We start from the raw sequence: 17,437 nt of genomic DNA, 5'->3' as shown, positions 1-17,437 counted from the left end.
ATGGGTTTCCACACGTGTCAGACACACGGCTGACCACCCCCACCTGCCCAAAAGGCTCCAAACAGTTCTCAGATTGTTCAGAGGTGGTGAGATATAAATGAGGGCTCCCCACAGGACACATGTTTCATGTGCCCGGGCGCACATTCACACACAAGCCCCCAGTTATATTGCTGTTGTCCCCGATGAATACTTTTCAACCCCAAGTCTTAATTTTAAAAACACCCGTTTACTCACAATACTACGAGATATTTCAAAGCTAAATATTCTACTCTTGTAGCTGTTCACATACGCCAGTGTTATGCTTTCACACTTGGCGGGGCTTCACATTCCCATGTGCATATTGGCGAAGTTATAGAAATTGTCCACATCTTGAGCTGCTGACGCCTTGTTTTCTGAGACAAAAATCTATTGAGAAAACAGAAAAAGAGAACACTTTTAATACATTTCACGCTTTCCCCCCTTGAAAGCCCTGACCTAACAAACATCTGTCCACCTCAGTCTTGAAAATTTGAATGGATCCAACATCCACAGCCTTTTGGGGGAGAGAGTTCCAGATTTCCGATAGCGTTTGTGTGAAAAAATACTTCCTGATTTCACTCCAAAATGGCCCAGCTCTAATTTTAAGATCATGTCCTCTTGTTCTGGATTCCCCCACCAGAGGTAACAGTTTCTCTGTACTCAAACTGAGAAGATGGAAGGGTCAATGGACAGCAAAACTTTACACAGACAGTAGCTATATATGGCCCAAAGAGGTGAATATTGTGGAGTTTCAACAGGAATAAAATGGATACTTTTTAGGATAAGAAAACTAGCAAAAGAAATTTAAGTGCAGTATTACATATAGTACAGGACACAATCCCAGACTTAATAAAGACTTGAGATGTAAAAGGCAATGCTGAATGAATAACATATTTTTGAGGAAAGATTATTACACCCAGAAAGCGATCCACCAATCGAATAACAACCGGGTTCCTGCTTACTGCTGGGTAATCAGAAGCGTGTGGAGTAAAGAAATTTGCCTAAGGTTTGTAAGATTGAACTGATACACAGTGCCTAATCTGATGACAGTAAAGAATGAGATCACGTCAACACCTGTTCTGGTCTGTACCTACTGAACTAGTTACTAACTCCGTACGTTCAGGGACGTGGGCAACTGGCTTCACAAAACGATATTGTTTCCCCAGAGCGCATTCAGTAGAATTAGAAGAGTGTAGTTACCTCGCAACTGCTGAACATAGAATCAACCACAGACTGGCATGTCTCCACTGCACCTTCCCCGTTAAACTCTAAGGCAACCACAGGCCCTGTTAAGATTAAATTATACACATGTTAAGTTATCAAATATGACTTTTATTTTCGACGCACAAATTGAACAAATGGTGTACAGTAGATATAAGGGAAATCACAAGAACATAAGGCTTTGCTGGCAAAAGAAGACCAAGGTCCATCTAGTTTTCCTTCCACCATCCTGGCAGTTCGCTTGACATGTCGTGTCCCAAACTATACACTGTATCCCCAGATATTATTTTCTATCAGAAATCTATCTAATTTGTTCTTGAAACAAACAACATTTTCTGCTTCCATCGTCTCCCGAGGGAGCCTGTTCCTTTTTGAGTGCAACTGTACGTTTCGGAGTTTTATTAAAGGGTTAGTCTCGGAAGTGTTAAATTTAAAGCCTTGAGTAATAACAGAAGATGGGGGTGGAGAAAGACAGGAAGGAAATCAGCCAGGCTTCCCACGCTCTCTGTCCCTCTGATCTTTAGCCAGTGGCCATTCCTGTATCGTCTGGTGAGTGAATGAGGCTAGAACCTGTCTTGAGGGCAACATCACCCCCTCACACCAGGCTGAATATTCTGCTCGGACCACTTTCACCGAGGCTCATACACGAAGCATGTCACTTGGGTAAAGTGACAGGTGCTCATGGAACCGTACTTCAGTGCGAATTAGTACCTCAGCAAAGGGTTTAAAAAAAATACTTAAAATATATAATTGACTGAAAGTGCAGAATAGCGCACAAAACAGAACAGCACACAGCGAGGAACTGGGTAACACAGTTTGTGGTGATGTGGTCTTCTCGAAATTGAAATCTATCTACAAGAGTCAGATTTGTACTTTGTAAATGTTTACTCTCCCACAGGAAACTCTCTTGCCGGTTACAGACCCATTATTCATTCTAACATCGCAGGCAGCACGTCAGGATTAATCTGCACACCATAGTTTATCTGAATGCACAGCACACATCTATTCATCTGTACACCGCAAGCCAAGTTTACAGCTGTGGTGCACATTAATGCCAGGCAATACGATGAGCCTTTTTACTCAGAGTTTGAAGCAATATTAAAACTTGACGAATGCAGCTTTGGGGAAGCCGGAGATATCAATCTAATCGTTACGTGGCACAGTGGCCCCATTGACTTCACATTAGGATCACAGCAGCAGTGGTCTTTCTTGCCAATCACCACAGTACCTGCAAAACGTGCGAGTGTGTGAGTGACTAACACACGGCTAAATAATAATAATAATCCTTGCACTTGATATAGCTCTTTATCACGTCGTTGAGACGTCTCAAAGCACTTCACAGAATATATTATAAAGTTGATTGACTGTGTATTTTGTGGACGAAACGTGGCAGCCAATTGCGCACAGGAATCGAACCCGGTCCTCTCGCTTGCAAGGCGAGCATGCTAACTACTATGCTACCGGGTTCCACACAACATAAATATACAGAGAAGAAAGCCTGTTGCAAAACAGTTTACCTTTCTCGAGTAGCGAGGTAAATTCCCCTGCTTTCTGCTGAAATACTCGGTTGGCGTCATCGGTGTTCAGGACAATCTCTTTTGTCTGCACGAGCACAAACTTCTTCGCAGTCATCTTTTTTTTTAAAAAAGAAAAATATTAAATTAGTTTCTGTAAAATAAAAAGTCTTAAAAAAAACACTGCCACAATCTCTCTGGAGCATGTATACGAGTGTTGTTTAGATCCACATAATGGAAATGGCTGGATGAACCTGTAATAAATAAATACCTGAAAAGACTGACAATAAGGAGAGATGTATTACTATTCCCACAGTCAGAGACTATTTCTCCAATCAGGCCAGCGAATACCGCCCTTCAGACAGCTGATAGCACACATTGCACAAGAACAACTTGAATTTATTTAGCAAAAGAAATATTACCTCAACCTAAAGGCATGACAATTAAACAGTATAAGACTTAACAATTGATTTTAGCGCCTTCATGTCAGGACGTCTCAAAGCGCTTCACAGGATTTTACTGGAGGGTGTTTTGTAGGCAAACTCGCCGGCCAATGCTTTCACAGTAATATTATTATAATAATCCTTGCATTTGATATTGCGGCTTATCTTATCATTAAGACACCTCAAAGCGCTTCACTGAATATACCGTGAAGTGAATTGACTGTATATTCTGTGGGCAAAACACGGCAGCCAATTGCCACAAACAGTCACGAAGTGAACAATCAATCTTATCTGAGGCATTGTGGCCAGGACGCTGAGAGGAACTCCCTTGTTGGTTAAAGGAGGTAAAGAGATTGGAAGGCTCTACAGAGAGTAGAGGGAGGAGGTCTGAGTGTTGTACACAGAGCAGCGAACTTGGCAATAAGGTATGTGAGAACACTGGTGTGTATTGTAGTATCGTCCTCTACCGCAGAAGACAGACTACAATAAGAGAAAGAGGCAGGAATAGATATTGGTCGCAACTTACTCGGCACTATTTCAAGCGAATCAGAGCGTGACCGGCGTAATCTGATGTCCATTGTTAAACTCTCTGGAAGTTCTGTTTTCGTTAAAACAGCCTTTATAAACTTTGAAGCCACAAAAGTCAAAGTTCTATCCAGTGGAACGACACGGAGAGAAATCTCGCCGGGAGGGTATTACCAAGCCTGGCCACGTGGGGGTGCCGATCGATCAATACCAAGTCGTTAACCCAGACTACTTTAAAGCGATCATATTGAAACATCCTCTTTTTTTTTAGTTCCCGCCTGGGTAAGTTTCTGGAAACTCCCGCCCGCCAGTTGCCTCTGAGTCATCGGGGCCCAGGCGCAGAAGAAACCTGAAAATAAAATGTACTTACTGGATCAGCAAGTGGATCAGACCCTTTCGTGTCTGAATTCTTGAGTGTCCTGCACTCCGATTTTTTTCATTCTGCACCGAAGGTGGCATAAACTCACCGAAGTATAATTCACAGTAAAATAAATACTTGTAGTTGGAACAGTGCCTCATGACCAAATAGGTCAAAGGGGCTTCACTCGAGGTACCTTGTTCGCCCACAAAATACACAGTCACTGCACCTAACAGTATATCTTGTCGGACGTCCTCCCAACATGACTGGCGCTACACCAAATTTAAGGATTATTATTACTATTGTTGTAATAATAATAATCCTTGCATTTCATATTGCGCCTTATCACGTTGTTGAGACGTCCAAAAAGGCTTCACAGAATATATTGAAATGTAGCGTGACTCTAATTTTGTGGGCGAAACGAAGCAGCCAATTGCTCACAGCAACGTTCCACAATCCGTCTTGCATTGAGTGACCAATGTTATTTGAGGGATTATTCCCTCCAGGAAGCGTTCTGCCAACTGACTAACAACCAGGTTCCTACTTATTGGGAGAGACAGAGATGTGTGGAATAAAGGAACTTGCCTCAGGTTTTTCCCTGCTGGGAATCGAACTCGGGTCCTCACGCTTGCGAGGCGACGCTCTAACCACTACACTGCAGGACTCCTTTAGCCTTCACCGGATTTTTAAAAAAAAGCGCAGTGGTAACCTGGCTTCCGAATTACGGCTGGAAATGTGGGAAATTTGCACACTTAAAATTGTTAAAATGATTAATTAAGACAATGGTCTTAATAATAATCTTTGCATTTAATATGACACCTTATCACGTCTTCCGAGACGCCTCAAAGCGTTTCACAGAATATACTGGAAAGTGAATTGACCGCCTACTTTGCGGGCAAAACACGACAGCCAATTGCGTAGAGCAGACAGCAACAACGTCTTGCATTTATATAGCGCCCTTTATACAGGGGAGCAATTCTTAAGGCTAAGGCCATTAAGATGTTTTAGGCGACCGGTGCATTTGTGGGCGCTGAGCTGATCTTGAGGGACCTTTGACAGACACTCACAACAGGCCCTCCATCAGTGAAACAGGCACTCTCAATTGGCTTCTACAATCCAAAAGGCCTGACACAACTCACTATTAAACTACAAAGGGGAGGGTGTGGTGTACATTGTATAACGAATTGGAGCAAGGGCGGGTAATTGGACTTGAGGTATAGATAAGCCATGATCTTACAGAATGGCGGAACAGGCTCGAGGGGCTGAATGGCCTACTCTTGTTTCTATGATTGCAAAGGCTTTTCTGCTGCTGATAACACAGACGTCTATGGAGACAAAAGCAGAGATGCAGTTCACAAGGCTCCTCTGTATTGCCTGATGGGCAGAGAGCGCACATGGCAGCACAGCTCTGGTGACAAACTCTCAGTATCCCAGATGTTTGAAGGCGAAACGAATTGAAGATTTGAAATACTCTGATCATTTAGTGCTTAACAACCGATACGCTGAAGATGTATCATTACACTGCAAACATGAAATACGCTGCAGGTGTCCGAGATGCACATCATATAAATAATAATAATCCTTGCATTTGATGTTGAAGATTGTCCAATGCATTGCAGAGCCTACAGATAAGCACTATGATTTTCTCATCTTTGTTGTTGATCTCATCTGCTTCCCTGTGATTGATGGCTTGCAGGTGGTGAACAACATGGGGAGGGAACAGAAGAATAATAATCCTTGTATTTACCTTATCGCGTCCTTGAGACGTCTCAAAACACGTCACTGAATACCTTAAATTGCATTGACTGTATATTTTATGGGCGAAACACGGCAGCCAATTGCACACAGGAGTGTTCCACAAACAGTAGTGGATTGAGTGAGCAAATTATTATTTATTTCAAGAGATTATTACCCCCAGAAAGTGATCCTCCAATCGACTAACAACCAGGTTCCTACTTACTGCTAGTAAACAGAGGAGTGTGGAGTGAGGAAACTTGCCTGCAGGGTTTCACCCTAATCCTCTCAGCTACAATCAATCGAGTGCGCATGGTCAAGGAGGTTTTAAAAGAAAGGAACATAAGGGTAGAAGCAAACTCGCACGTCACTGTGATGTTGGCAAATTTCCAGTGATGGAGCCACAGAGCCGTATATATTCGTCTCAGTTCATAGCGACACTGAGGATCTTATTTTGAAATAGAAATAAATAATCCTCTTATTGTAGGCTTCAACCCGATACCTTAACAGGATGAGCTACGTCCACATTTAGTTTTTAAGTCACAATTCCTCAAGTAGTCTTGTTTCATTTTTTTAAAAAAAACACTGAAGAACAGTGTGTATAAGGAAACGGAATACCTACCAACTCTTAAACATGAATCATGTACACGAAGCTAAACAGTCAATCAGCTAAAGAGGGCAAAAACTAGAATTTCACACTGTACAACATTTGAAGGTAATCTGTTTACCGAGCAGTCAGTAGTTAGTCGAATGGCGGATCACTTTCTGAGGGCAATAATCCCTCCTAAAAAAAATCATAATAATTTGGTCACTCAATCCACCACTGTTTGTGGGACGCTGCTGTGCCCAAGTGGCTGCCGCATTTTGCCCACAAAATACAAAGCAAATTACGTTACAGTACATTCTGCGAAGCGCTTTGAGACGTCTCAACAATGTGATGAGGCGCTATATCAAATGCAAGGCTTATTATTATTATTATAATACAAATCGCAGGGGAAGAGGGAACTCCGAGCTCCGATATTAAATATTACAAGTTTTTACTGCTCTGTGTTCGTCTCCTCCTGGCCTTTGCTATTTGAAGATCGAAATTAGTCTGACTGACAGATGCTCAAAACTGACCGGATATTTCTTGTCAAAGGTCAATCGTACCCGAGCTCTTTTTCCATCTGAGCTGATATCCGCTTGCTTCCTGTTTCCAACGTGTACAGCCTTCGCCTACCACTTCCAACCCGTCAGCAGCACATTTTATACTCGTTTAAGAACCTCACAAATCACCTAAGAATGGGCGACACTTGAACGACTATAAAGCATCGCCCGTTCTTATACAATGGATAACATCAGGGAACACAGGAAAAACCGTCACGACGGGCTGTTCTCCCCCTATTCCTCCCACCTCGCCCCATTTCTTGTGAGCTCTTTGACAGCTTTTCAATCCGGTTACTAATTTTACCATTGACCTTTCTCCCCCCGCTAGAGGTCTGCTCGTTACTCGAGAGTGGGCTCTTCTACAGTCCTGCAACTTAAACACTAACTTCCACCTTAGGTTCCTGAAATCTAATTTGCTACAGCGCCTTCCACACCAGGAGGAAGTCTCGAAGCTCCTCGCAGGATTTACTCTAAAGTGTAATGACTGTATTTTGTAGGTAAACTTGCGGACTTTTGGGACAGACCACACCCTGCCCGTTTGTGGTTTCGCCTCGAGACACTTCACTGTAAAATCCTGTGGAAACTGCTTTGAGATGTGTTCTCTCGACGTGAAAGGCGCTACCCAAACATCAGGAGGGCGGTCAGTGGTCGGAATGTGGAGGGTTCTCACAAAAACTTTGGTGAAGCAGAGTCCTTCGATTCTTAGAAAAGAGAATTGTGAAGAGGAAGAATATTTATGAGGAGCGAACAGGAGCAGAATTGCATCCGACTTGATGGGAGGTATATTCCGTGAAGCGCCTTGAGACGTCTCGAATACGTGATAAGGCGCGGTATCAAACGCAAGGATTATTATTACAGGATATGGAAAACAACAACAACAACTTGGATTTATATAGCGCCCTCCACGCCGACGGCGTCGCAGAGCGCGTCACAGTAACGGATCCCGGGGACGAGCCGGGGGAGGGGGAGGAGCCGGGGGTGAGGGTGGGGGGAAGGTGACCAAAGGCGCGGTTGAAAAGAAAGGTCTTCAGCAGAGACCTGAAAATAGGAAGGGAGGGAGCGAGGAGAAGGGAGTGAGGAAGGCAGTTCCAGAGCCTCGGGGCGTAGTGGCTGAAACATTACATCAGAGACGCCAGCCTTCAGATGGAACGTTAAATCGAGGTCCTGTCTGCCTGTTCAGGTGCATGTTAAAAGATCCCATGACACTAATGGAAAACAGAAGAATTTCTGCTGCAATGCTCAACAACACATACATAATAATAATAATAATAATAATCCTTGCATTTGATATAGCGCTTTTCACGTCGGGAGGACGTCCCAAAGCGCTTCACAGAACACACTGTAAAGTGAATTGACTGTATATTTGTGGGCGAACGCGGCAGCCAATTGCGCACAGCAATGTCCCACAAACCGTCGTAGATTGAAAATAACCAATTTTATATTGTTTTGGGTTTTGGAGGGATTATTATTAGGCTCTGTGTGGAGTAAGGAAACTTGCCCGAGGTTTGGCCCATACACATAAAGAGTTACGTAACACAGAATGGAAACAAGCCATTTGGCCCAACTAGTCTGTGTCAGTGTTTGTAGCCCAGAGGAATCTCCACCCACTCCTTACTCCCTTCTACAGATAATCCTCTGGAGAAATTGGTCAATTCATGACTGGTTGAGGACAAATTATCTGCCCATTTACCGACAAATTCACAGCCACTAAACTTGACAGTAATTTTGAGATGTTTGGGTATTAAGAATAATGATAATCCTTGCCTTTGATACAGCGCCTTATCACGTCGTTGAGACGTCTCAAAGAGCTTCACAGGATATACTGTAAAATGGATTGACCGCGTATTTTGTGGGCGAAACTCAGCAGCCAATCTCACACAGTAGTTTTATTATAGGCGCTATAGGGAACAGGGATTATATAGGCACTATATCAAAGGCAGCTAATAATAATAATAATAATCCTTGCATTTGATATAGCGCTTTTCTCGTCAGGAGGACGTCCCAAAGCGCTTCACAGAACACACTGTAAAGTGAATTGACTGTATATTTGTGGGCGAACGCGGCAGTCAATTGCGCACAGCAATGTCCCACAAACAGTCATAGATTGAAAATGACCAATTTATTATTGTTTTGGGTTTTGGAGGGATTATTATTAGGCTCTGTGTGCAGTAAGGAAACTTGCCCAAGGTTTCGCCCTCTGCCTGGAATTGAACTCAGGTCTCTCACTTGCAAAGCGAGTGCTCTAACCACTGAGCTACAGGACTCCACAAAGACTCCACAAAATTTAGGTCCTATATCAAAAGCGAGGGGAAGCTGAATAGGCAGCACCCAGGCAAGCCTCTAACTTTCTTCAACTCTAGAGTACAGAAGAATTAGGGGAGATCTTATTGAAACATATAAGATTATTAAAGGGCTGATGTAGACACTGAGGGTCTGTTTCCCCGGTGGGAGAATCTATAACAGGGATTACAGTCTGAAAATTAAGGGTCAGCCTTTTAGAACAGAGTAGGGGAAACATTTCTTCACTCAGAGGGCAGTGAATTTATGGAATTCACTCCCCCAGAAGGCTGTAGATGTCAGTCCTTGAACATCTTCAAGGCTGAGACTGGTAGATTTTTTAAAAATAGAGGGATTAGGGGATATGGGGAGAGGGCAGGTAATTAGAGTTAGGTCAGAAGATCAGCCATGATCTTATCGAATGGCGGGGCACAGCCTCAAGGGCCGAATGGCCTACTCCTGCTCCTAATTCTTATGTCCTTATGTAACCCCCAGCAACACTGGCAAGCACACTGCTGAACACAACTGCAGGCAGTGTGGGTCAGAAGGAAACGCTTTAAAAGAAACTGCATTGAAATAACTTTGGGCCTCATGATATCCTCACCTCGTCAATCAGCTTCCTGGCATTAGCCGTGGTGTAATCGCCGGCAAAGAACACAACCAAGCACGACTCGTCGTTGCACTTCTGCTTCTGCCCGCAGGTGACCGGCACGATGCTTCTGTTCAGGTCCATGGAGATGCGAACCGACTTCAGCTCCTCGATGTCGGGCAACGGGACGAAATCCTGAATGGCCATGTCCTCGGGCTGCAAGCTCCAGTTCTCCTCGTTGTCGAGAGGGGTGAAGTCGTGGATGTTGCTCCAGTTGTTGTTGAAGATGCTCAAGCCGGCGTCCTTGAACTGGAAGGCCAGCTCTGGGTAGTAGTACCGGAAACAGCCGAACCTCATGCCAGTGGACGACTCAATGATGGGCTGGGTGGCACAGCACAGGAAGAAGTCCATCCGTTTGCAGTCGCGAGTGCGGAACTGCTGACAGGCCACGATGCACTTGCAGTCCTTGCAGTCGCGGAAAAACACGCTGCCCTTGATGGGCCCCAGGAATATCCTGCAGTTGGTGCAGTCGTCGATCGTGATGGTGGCCGAGTGGTCAAAAATGTACAAGTTGCAATTCTCACAGTCTTGGATGACGAACTGTTCACCGGCTACTTTGTCTGGCAGCCGTCCCACCGTCTGATCCTTCAGGCCGGTCAACATATAGTCCTTGACATCAACCTGTCGAAACAAGAACATAAGCCAGTTACTACACAGCGTCAACTTTGTAGGCAAAATGTAGTCACTGTATTATAAGAGCGCTCTGACTCTCTATCTTGTGTGCAGAGCGCTAAGTAATTGCAAGTTGTTTTTGTTGTATTTAAAGTCAGTTATCAATGTATTTAAGTGGAAACCATGAATGCACGAGGGAGATGGGAATAGAGAGGTAGGGGAGAGGGGATTTGGAGGGCAAAAGGAATATAAATAGCCGCGTGGACAAGTTCTGCTTCCGTGCTGTAACGCTCTTGTGTTTGTTCATTACACCTTGCATAGAGGTGTAAGTGGCTGAATGCCCAGCCGCCAATGGTGGAGCGGAGGGGGCGAGGGACGAAAGGAAGCTGGAGCTGGCCGCCCAATACTGCAGTACTATTTGAGCTCCACAGCAGGACAGGCGCTCACAGTCTAGGCCGACACGCCAGTCAATACTGCAGAGACCAGCATTGCTGAATGTGCTAATGTTTGGATACCATTAACTGAGTCCCGTCTGCCTGTTCAGTTGGACGTTAAAATATCCCACTGATAATGCTTCAAAGAAAGGAGAATCTCTGAGTGCCCTAGCCAACAACCTTCCAATAATTAAAAGCCGAGGCCTCTTACAAAATGCAACAGCCAGCATTTATACAGTGCCCTTCACTTATGGGATATTGCTGCCTCATTTGTTTACAAAATATACAGTCACTACACTTGACAATAATGCTTCGTTAGTGTGATGCGATGCGGTACTATAAGAATGTTAGTTTGCTTTTTTACATCATCGAACTAACGTTGATCAGTAATAGAACAGAAATTAAACAGGTCTATCGCTCGGACAAATCACAATTATTTTTAAACGGCTGCATTTGCTGCAGTGCCTTTCACGTCGGGGGATGCCTCAACATGCTTCACATGAATTACTGTAAAGTGTAGTGACTGTGTATTTTGTAAACGAATGGGGTAGAAATATACAGACAGCCATGAAGTGAGTAATCAAATTTATTTGACCCGCTCTGGCATCCCCCACCTCTGCAACACCGCCCGGCTCCGACACTGTCTCACGCCGCAGGCCGTCGAAACCCTCATACGCGCCTTCATTACATCGAGGCTCAACTATGCAAACTCCCCCCTTGTCGGCCGCCCCAACTCCTCCCTCCACAGCTGCAGATCATCCAGAACTCTGCAGCTCAGGTCCTCTCCCACACCAGGCTCCGTGACCCCATCACCCCCACCCTCGCCCGGCTCCACTGGCCTCCCACCCCCCAAAGAGCTTCGCAGGATGTACTGTAAAGTGCAGTGACTGTGTTTTGGGGGCAAACAGGGCAGCCAGTTTTCCCGCAGCACAGCATAATCAAAAAATTCTAATTTTGTCGGCGTTGCTGCTATTTCGTTCGTCGTGTCTGTGCGGGTGTTAGTATCACCTTCTCTGACCTCATTCCCCTGATAATAATAATCCTTGCACTTGATAGAGTGCCTCTACCCTCGTGCCCTCTGTTCCACCAACAGCGGATGGACTTTCAGCCACTACACCCCAAAACTCTGGAACACTCTCCTTCAACACCACTGCCTTGCCCCCTCCTTCCCCATTTTCAAGTGGCCAAAGCCCCTTCTCTTCAACGTGCTTACCGTTACCCCCACCCCCTGGCTCGGCATCAAGCGCTCTGGGACATACTATGTAAATGCAAGTTGTTGCTGCTCTTTCTCTACATCTTTCACATCGCTCTGCCTCAAGTTTCATCCAAATTCCCCTTTAGGGTTCGCCTTGGACAATTTTTCGCAATAAGGCAACCACATTGGCCCTATGAGTAAAAACACACGTGTATTGGTAAACTGGGAGGGGACGTAAAGTTCAGTAAAATCCATCCATCAGGCTTTTTTTGCCTTCCTCATCTTGTTCTTTTTAAATCAAGTGCAATACTTCCACTGTGAGTAGAAAAGGAAATGTGGCTTCCTGTGGTTAGTGAGGGGGTGGGGTACAGAGAAACCACTCTCGAGATGATAAGAACGTCTACTTTGCAAGTGAGGCCTCTGGCACTCCCTCTACTTCTAAGAAGGAAAGGGGGAAGAGCAGGAGATTATAATGATCCTTAATCCTTGCATTCGAATTGGAATAAGAAACGGAGCAAAGCCATAGGAGAAACATCCATATTTTAGAAAGAGTTACATTACTCAATCAAAATAATAGCAGTCATAAGAATGTTTGCATTTGATATAGGACCTCATCGTGCAATTCAAACATCTCAAAAGAGCTTCACGAGATTTTTACTGCAAGTTGTTGTGACTTTTTAAACAACAACAGCTACTTGCCTTTATATAGCACCTTCATTCAGGGCAGCGTCTCAGAGCACTTGAGTATACACAGGGGAGGAATAGCAGTTACAGGGGCCGTTGCGGAGCTCGAAGCGATTAGAAGACGCACGGGCCTCAGCAACAACAACCAATTGCAATTATATGGCGCCTTTCATGTCAGGAGGACGCCTCAAGGTGCTTAACAGCCAGAGGCGCACAGTTACTTTGCTTCTTTACATCACTTCCCTCGGGTTTTAAAAGGTTTTTCCATTTCCTAAATTATAAAGGTTTTCAGCCCTCGAGCAACTGAGCTGCCGAATTAAATTCAGCTGTTACACTATGACCAGGAAGTTGCCAGCTCTTGCAGTAGCTGACCACAACGTGCAGAGAGATGCCTCGCCTGCTCAACGGCTTCAAGCAATAAGTTTTCCTACGTCGGGGGCTGCTTCACTGATGTCCTTCGCAATACTTCAGCGGCCTGAACAATTTTACATTCGACGTTCTGAAAAAAAAAAATGCTACGCAGTTGCGCTCTTCAATTTTCTACGTGAATTTTTTTTGGGGGTGTCAGCCGGGTGTCTGGTCGTGGTAAGTGTCATGGTAACCCGTCACCAGGCTTAAGAGTTTCCATACCAAACTGAGAATTCCATGCATCCCACTTACACGCGCAAATGCTGGAGATCTTCATAGAATCATAGAATCGTACAGCACAGAAAGAGGCCATTCGGCCCATCGAGTCTGTGCGGCTCTTTGATTAGAGCAATTAATGTCAATCCCACTCCCCGGCCCTTTCCCCATAACCTGCAAACCCGTCCTCCTCAAATACCCCTCCACCGCGTTTTTAAAAGTAGTTATCGAATCGGCCTCGACCGCCATTTCAGGCAATGTTCCAGATTCGAACAACTCGCTGCGTGAAAAAATGTCTTCTCACCTCCTCTCGGCTTCTTTTAGAGACTATTTTGAATCTGTGACCTCGAGTCACCGACACACCCACCAGTGGGAACAGTTTTCCCCTTTCCAACCTATCAAATCCCCTCATGATTTTGAAGACCTCTATTAGGTCCTCGTAACCTTCTCTGCTCCAATGAGAATAATCCTCACCTCTCTTAGCCTTTCCTCATCATCACGGTCCCTCATTCCTGGTACCATCCTCGTAAATCTCCTCTGTACCCTTTCCAATGCCTTAACATCCTTCCTATAGTGTGGGGCCCAGAACTGGGGCAGTATTCTAACTGAGGCCTAACCAGTGTTTATATGGGTTAATCATAACCTCCTGACTCTTGTACTCTATGCCCCTATTTCACAGCCTGGTATCCCATTTGCCCCTTTTACAGCTTTATCTGCTTTATCTATATTTATTGGAATGTAATGCACACTCTCTCCCCCTCGAGGGATGCCTCCCGTTTACTTAATTGCAGAGAGTATTAAGCGTAGATTGGCAACAGCCAAGGCTTGGGGACCCCGGAATGTGTGTTGGGGGTAACTGGTGGAGTCTAACCAGCTAAAACCGCACAGCTTGCCATTGAGAGCGCTGCCTGGCGAGCTTTCCAACTGCTTGTCTAGCTGGGACCACCCTACTCTTTACGGCTTTGGTTTGCAGGGTTATCAGGAGCTGAGTGGGAATATTCCCTGTCCCCTTCCAAGTCTTGCCAATCAAACAGTTTGGCTGTGCTGTCATGAGCACTGCCCTGGAGTACTGCAGATCCGCTTAGAAAAGGACTCCCAAGATCTCCACACGGGGCTGGCTCGATTCCATTGCCAAACATGTCACCTTGGAGCTGGTTCAGCTGTACCTCCCCCAAAGGAGGATAGACTTACATGCAAAACACTGGAGACTGCCACTGAAAAGCCGTGTGTACGTTGTAACTCAACCATGCAGTGCAAACGCTCAACTGCTTTGTGGGAAGCTATATTTGGTCTGAAATATAAGTTTTGCAGTGGAAACAGAAGGAGAAAGACAGAGGGAAGAGCAGTCGGTTTACCAACAAAATGATGTCCACTGTATTCACCCTCTTCTGAGCATTTCTCCACCTGAAGTTTTCACAGCCCAAATGATACTTTCTATTTACCAAGAGGCATGAAATAATTGTTGGGTTTAAAATACAGAAAGATCAGACGTTACAGAACTGAACACTCAAGTTGCTGAGCTGTATTTGGCTCATGGTGAGGTTTTGGTGACATTGCGGGTCAATGCTGCGTACATAGTTAAGTTTCTCGGTGGGTCAATGTTGTTAGCAAGTTGTTGTGGTCAGTGAAAGAAAGGTATCATTAGCCTCCGGCTACTGTCAGCTTTGCTGAATTGGTAACACTCTCACCTCTGGGTCAGAAGATTGTGGGTTCAAGCCCTACACGAGGACTTGAGGTCACAATTGGGCTGACACTGTAGTCCTGTAAAATCCTTACATTGGATGCAACGCCTTTCACGTTAGGGGGGGCGTCTCAAAGTGCTCCGCAGGATAAAGTGTAATGACCGAGTAAATTCGTGGAGAGTCCTGTATCTTAGTGGTTAGAGCACTCGCCTCACAAGCTTGAGGTCCTGGGTTTGATTCCCAGCAAGGCAAGACGTTAGGCAAGTTTCCTTACTCCACAAGTCTCTGTTTACCAACAGTAAGTAGGAACCCGGTTGTTAGTCGATTGGCGGATCGCGTAATTTGGTCACTCAATCCACGACTGTTTGTGGGACGCCGCTGTGCACAATTGGCTGCTGCGTTTCGCCCTCAAAATATACAGCATATTCTGTGAAGTGTTTTGAGATGTCTCGAAGGCGTGATAAGGGGCTATATCAATTGCAAGGATTATTATTATTATTTAGGCAAACTTACTGGGCAAGTGCTCTATTAAAAGATGGTCCAGTCACTCTTGCCACAGTCAAGAAGATTTTGGGTTCACGCCCCACGTTGTCTAATTCAAAGTATAAGCTGACACCCAAATGCCTTATTCATTGTTTTCTAGAATGAACAATAATTTGAGTTGATTCAAAATGATGTCCCAAAGCCTCCCTTTTCCCCAGCCTACTTCGATCCAAGATTTCACATGGTCTTAACCTTAAGATTGTGGACTTAAAATTTTAAATGGTGCAGAATTATGGAAAATTCTTAAATTTTGAAGCAGACGTCACAGTTGCTTTCAGAAACTGTAAAACTGGCTTCGAAATTAAAACTGAATTTTCAAACAATCTGCACTATCTAAAATGTTAGGACATAATTAGGACTTGAATTTAAGAATAAGGCCATGTAGAACAGGGCCTCAGAGGTGCAAATTGGACAAGGGACAGGATTGTAATCCGAAGCAATGACAACTTGCATTTATATAGTGCCCCTCACGCAATGTAGCGTCCCAGAGCGCTTTAAGCAACATCTATGGGATAGACAACACATTTCCTTTCCAAAAATCGGTGCAGCAAACCATGCCCAAAGTCATCTTCCTTTAACCCAACTTTGAATAGAAAATATCTGAGTCAGCTGCCTTTGCCGAACAACAAATTACATTTATTTCACATCAGGAGGATGTTCTAAAGCGCTGGACAGTCAAGGATTTGCACCCGAGTTGGGGGTTGGGATCAGGAAGGGTGGAGGGCGAGGAGTGTAAGGGGTAGGAGGGTGACCGAAGGCGGGGTCGAAGAGGAAGGTCTTGAGACGGGCCTGGACGGAGACAAGGGAGGGAATGAGGAGGAGGGACTGTGGGATGGAGTTCCAAAGGGTGAGGGCAGGAAGGCTGAAGGCCCAACCGCAGATTGAGGCCAGGGGACACGAACCAACTACCAAAATAACCAACGATAGGTCCTGCAGTCACAGCCAATGACGACCCAAATACTCTTTATCTGTGCGTAAAGATCATATTTTTTAATCATGTCACTGAAGGCTGCAATGGCAACCTGGAGCAAATTCACCTCACGCGCTTGGACCCTGGACTGATGCCAAGCTCTGGGGTTTTACAATTACCCACTGTACTGCACACAAATGTTCTGATTCAAAATCACACATCTTTATTGCACCCACGTACGATAACAAAGTTGGACATTAGTCTTTTCGCAATCTATAGGCCATCTTCACAAGCTTAGGGTCATTTTAAGAATAAAGAACAAACTTTACATAAAGTACCATTGTGTTACATGAATATTTAGTGCAGAAAAAATAAATGACTCCGTATACTGCGCCACACCAAGGATTTTTTTTTACACAGTTGAACGGCTGGGAGGAATGATCACTTTGCAGAGGGTGGAATCTCAGATCTATTTAGATGCAGATTTCTACGGAGCCAAACTATCGTGTGAGATCGACAGATTGAAATGAATAGTCAAAGTTCACACTTGATACGCCATAAAGAAAAACTCAGACGGTGGCCCCGATGGTGTGATAGATACAGTTTCAGCTTAGAAAAAAAGGAGCTACTAGTTTCAATGGTTTATTGGAGTCCTGTAGCGCACCAGTTAGAGCGCTCGTCTCCCAACCGAGAGGACCTGAGTTCGATTCCTGGGCAGAGTGAAATGTTGGGCAAGTTTCCTTACTCCACACGCCTCTGTTAAATAACAATAAGTAGGAACCCAGCTGTTAGTTGAATGGTGGATCATTTTCCATGGGTAACAATCCCTTCAAAAAATAAATAATTGTTATTCAATCCACGACTGTTT

The 17,437-nt window shown here is 44.8% G+C and overlaps 1 protein-coding gene across 1 annotated transcript; it reads right to left on the bottom strand.

Annotated features, from left to right (window-relative positions):
- rp2 (RP2 activator of ARL3 GTPase) lies at positions 1-10,503 on the bottom strand. The gene is made up of 4 exons (XM_007891092.2): positions 9,841-10,503; positions 2,757-2,871; positions 1,219-1,304; positions 1-405 (listed from the first exon to the last, which is right to left on the bottom strand). Exons 1-4 carry the CDS (start codon positions 10,486-10,488, stop codon positions 322-324), a joined length of 933 nt encoding a protein of 310 aa, XP_007889283.1. The 5' UTR covers positions 10,489-10,503; the 3' UTR covers positions 1-321.
- Between the last annotated feature and the right edge of the window lie 6,934 nt (positions 10,504-17,437).

Source organism: Callorhinchus milii, unplaced genomic scaffold (assembly GCF_018977255.1).
Source record: "Callorhinchus milii isolate IMCB2004 unplaced genomic scaffold, IMCB_Cmil_1.0 Scaffold4, whole genome shotgun sequence".
In the NCBI taxonomy this organism is placed as follows: Eukaryota; Metazoa; Chordata; class Chondrichthyes; order Chimaeriformes; family Callorhinchidae; genus Callorhinchus; species Callorhinchus milii.
Note: the sequence above shows the minus strand (reverse complement) of the source record. Positions and strands in the feature narration are given on the sequence as shown.

What these genes read in the sequence shown, in the direction of transcription:
- rp2 (XM_007891092.2), bottom strand. Translation starts at nt 10,488, where the DNA reads ATGTTGACCGGCCTGAAGGATCAGACGGTGGGACGGCTGCCAGACAAA. An exon ending in CCAGGAAGCTGATTGACGAG is followed by an intron (nt 2,872 to 9,840) that starts GTGAGGATATCA and finishes TTAAAAAAAAAG; the next exon opens with ATGACTGCGAAGAAGTTTGT. An exon ending in CTATGTTCAGCAGTTGCGAG is followed by an intron (nt 406 to 1,218) that starts GTAACTACACTC and finishes TTTTCTCAATAG; the next exon opens with ATTTTTGTCTCAGAAAACAA.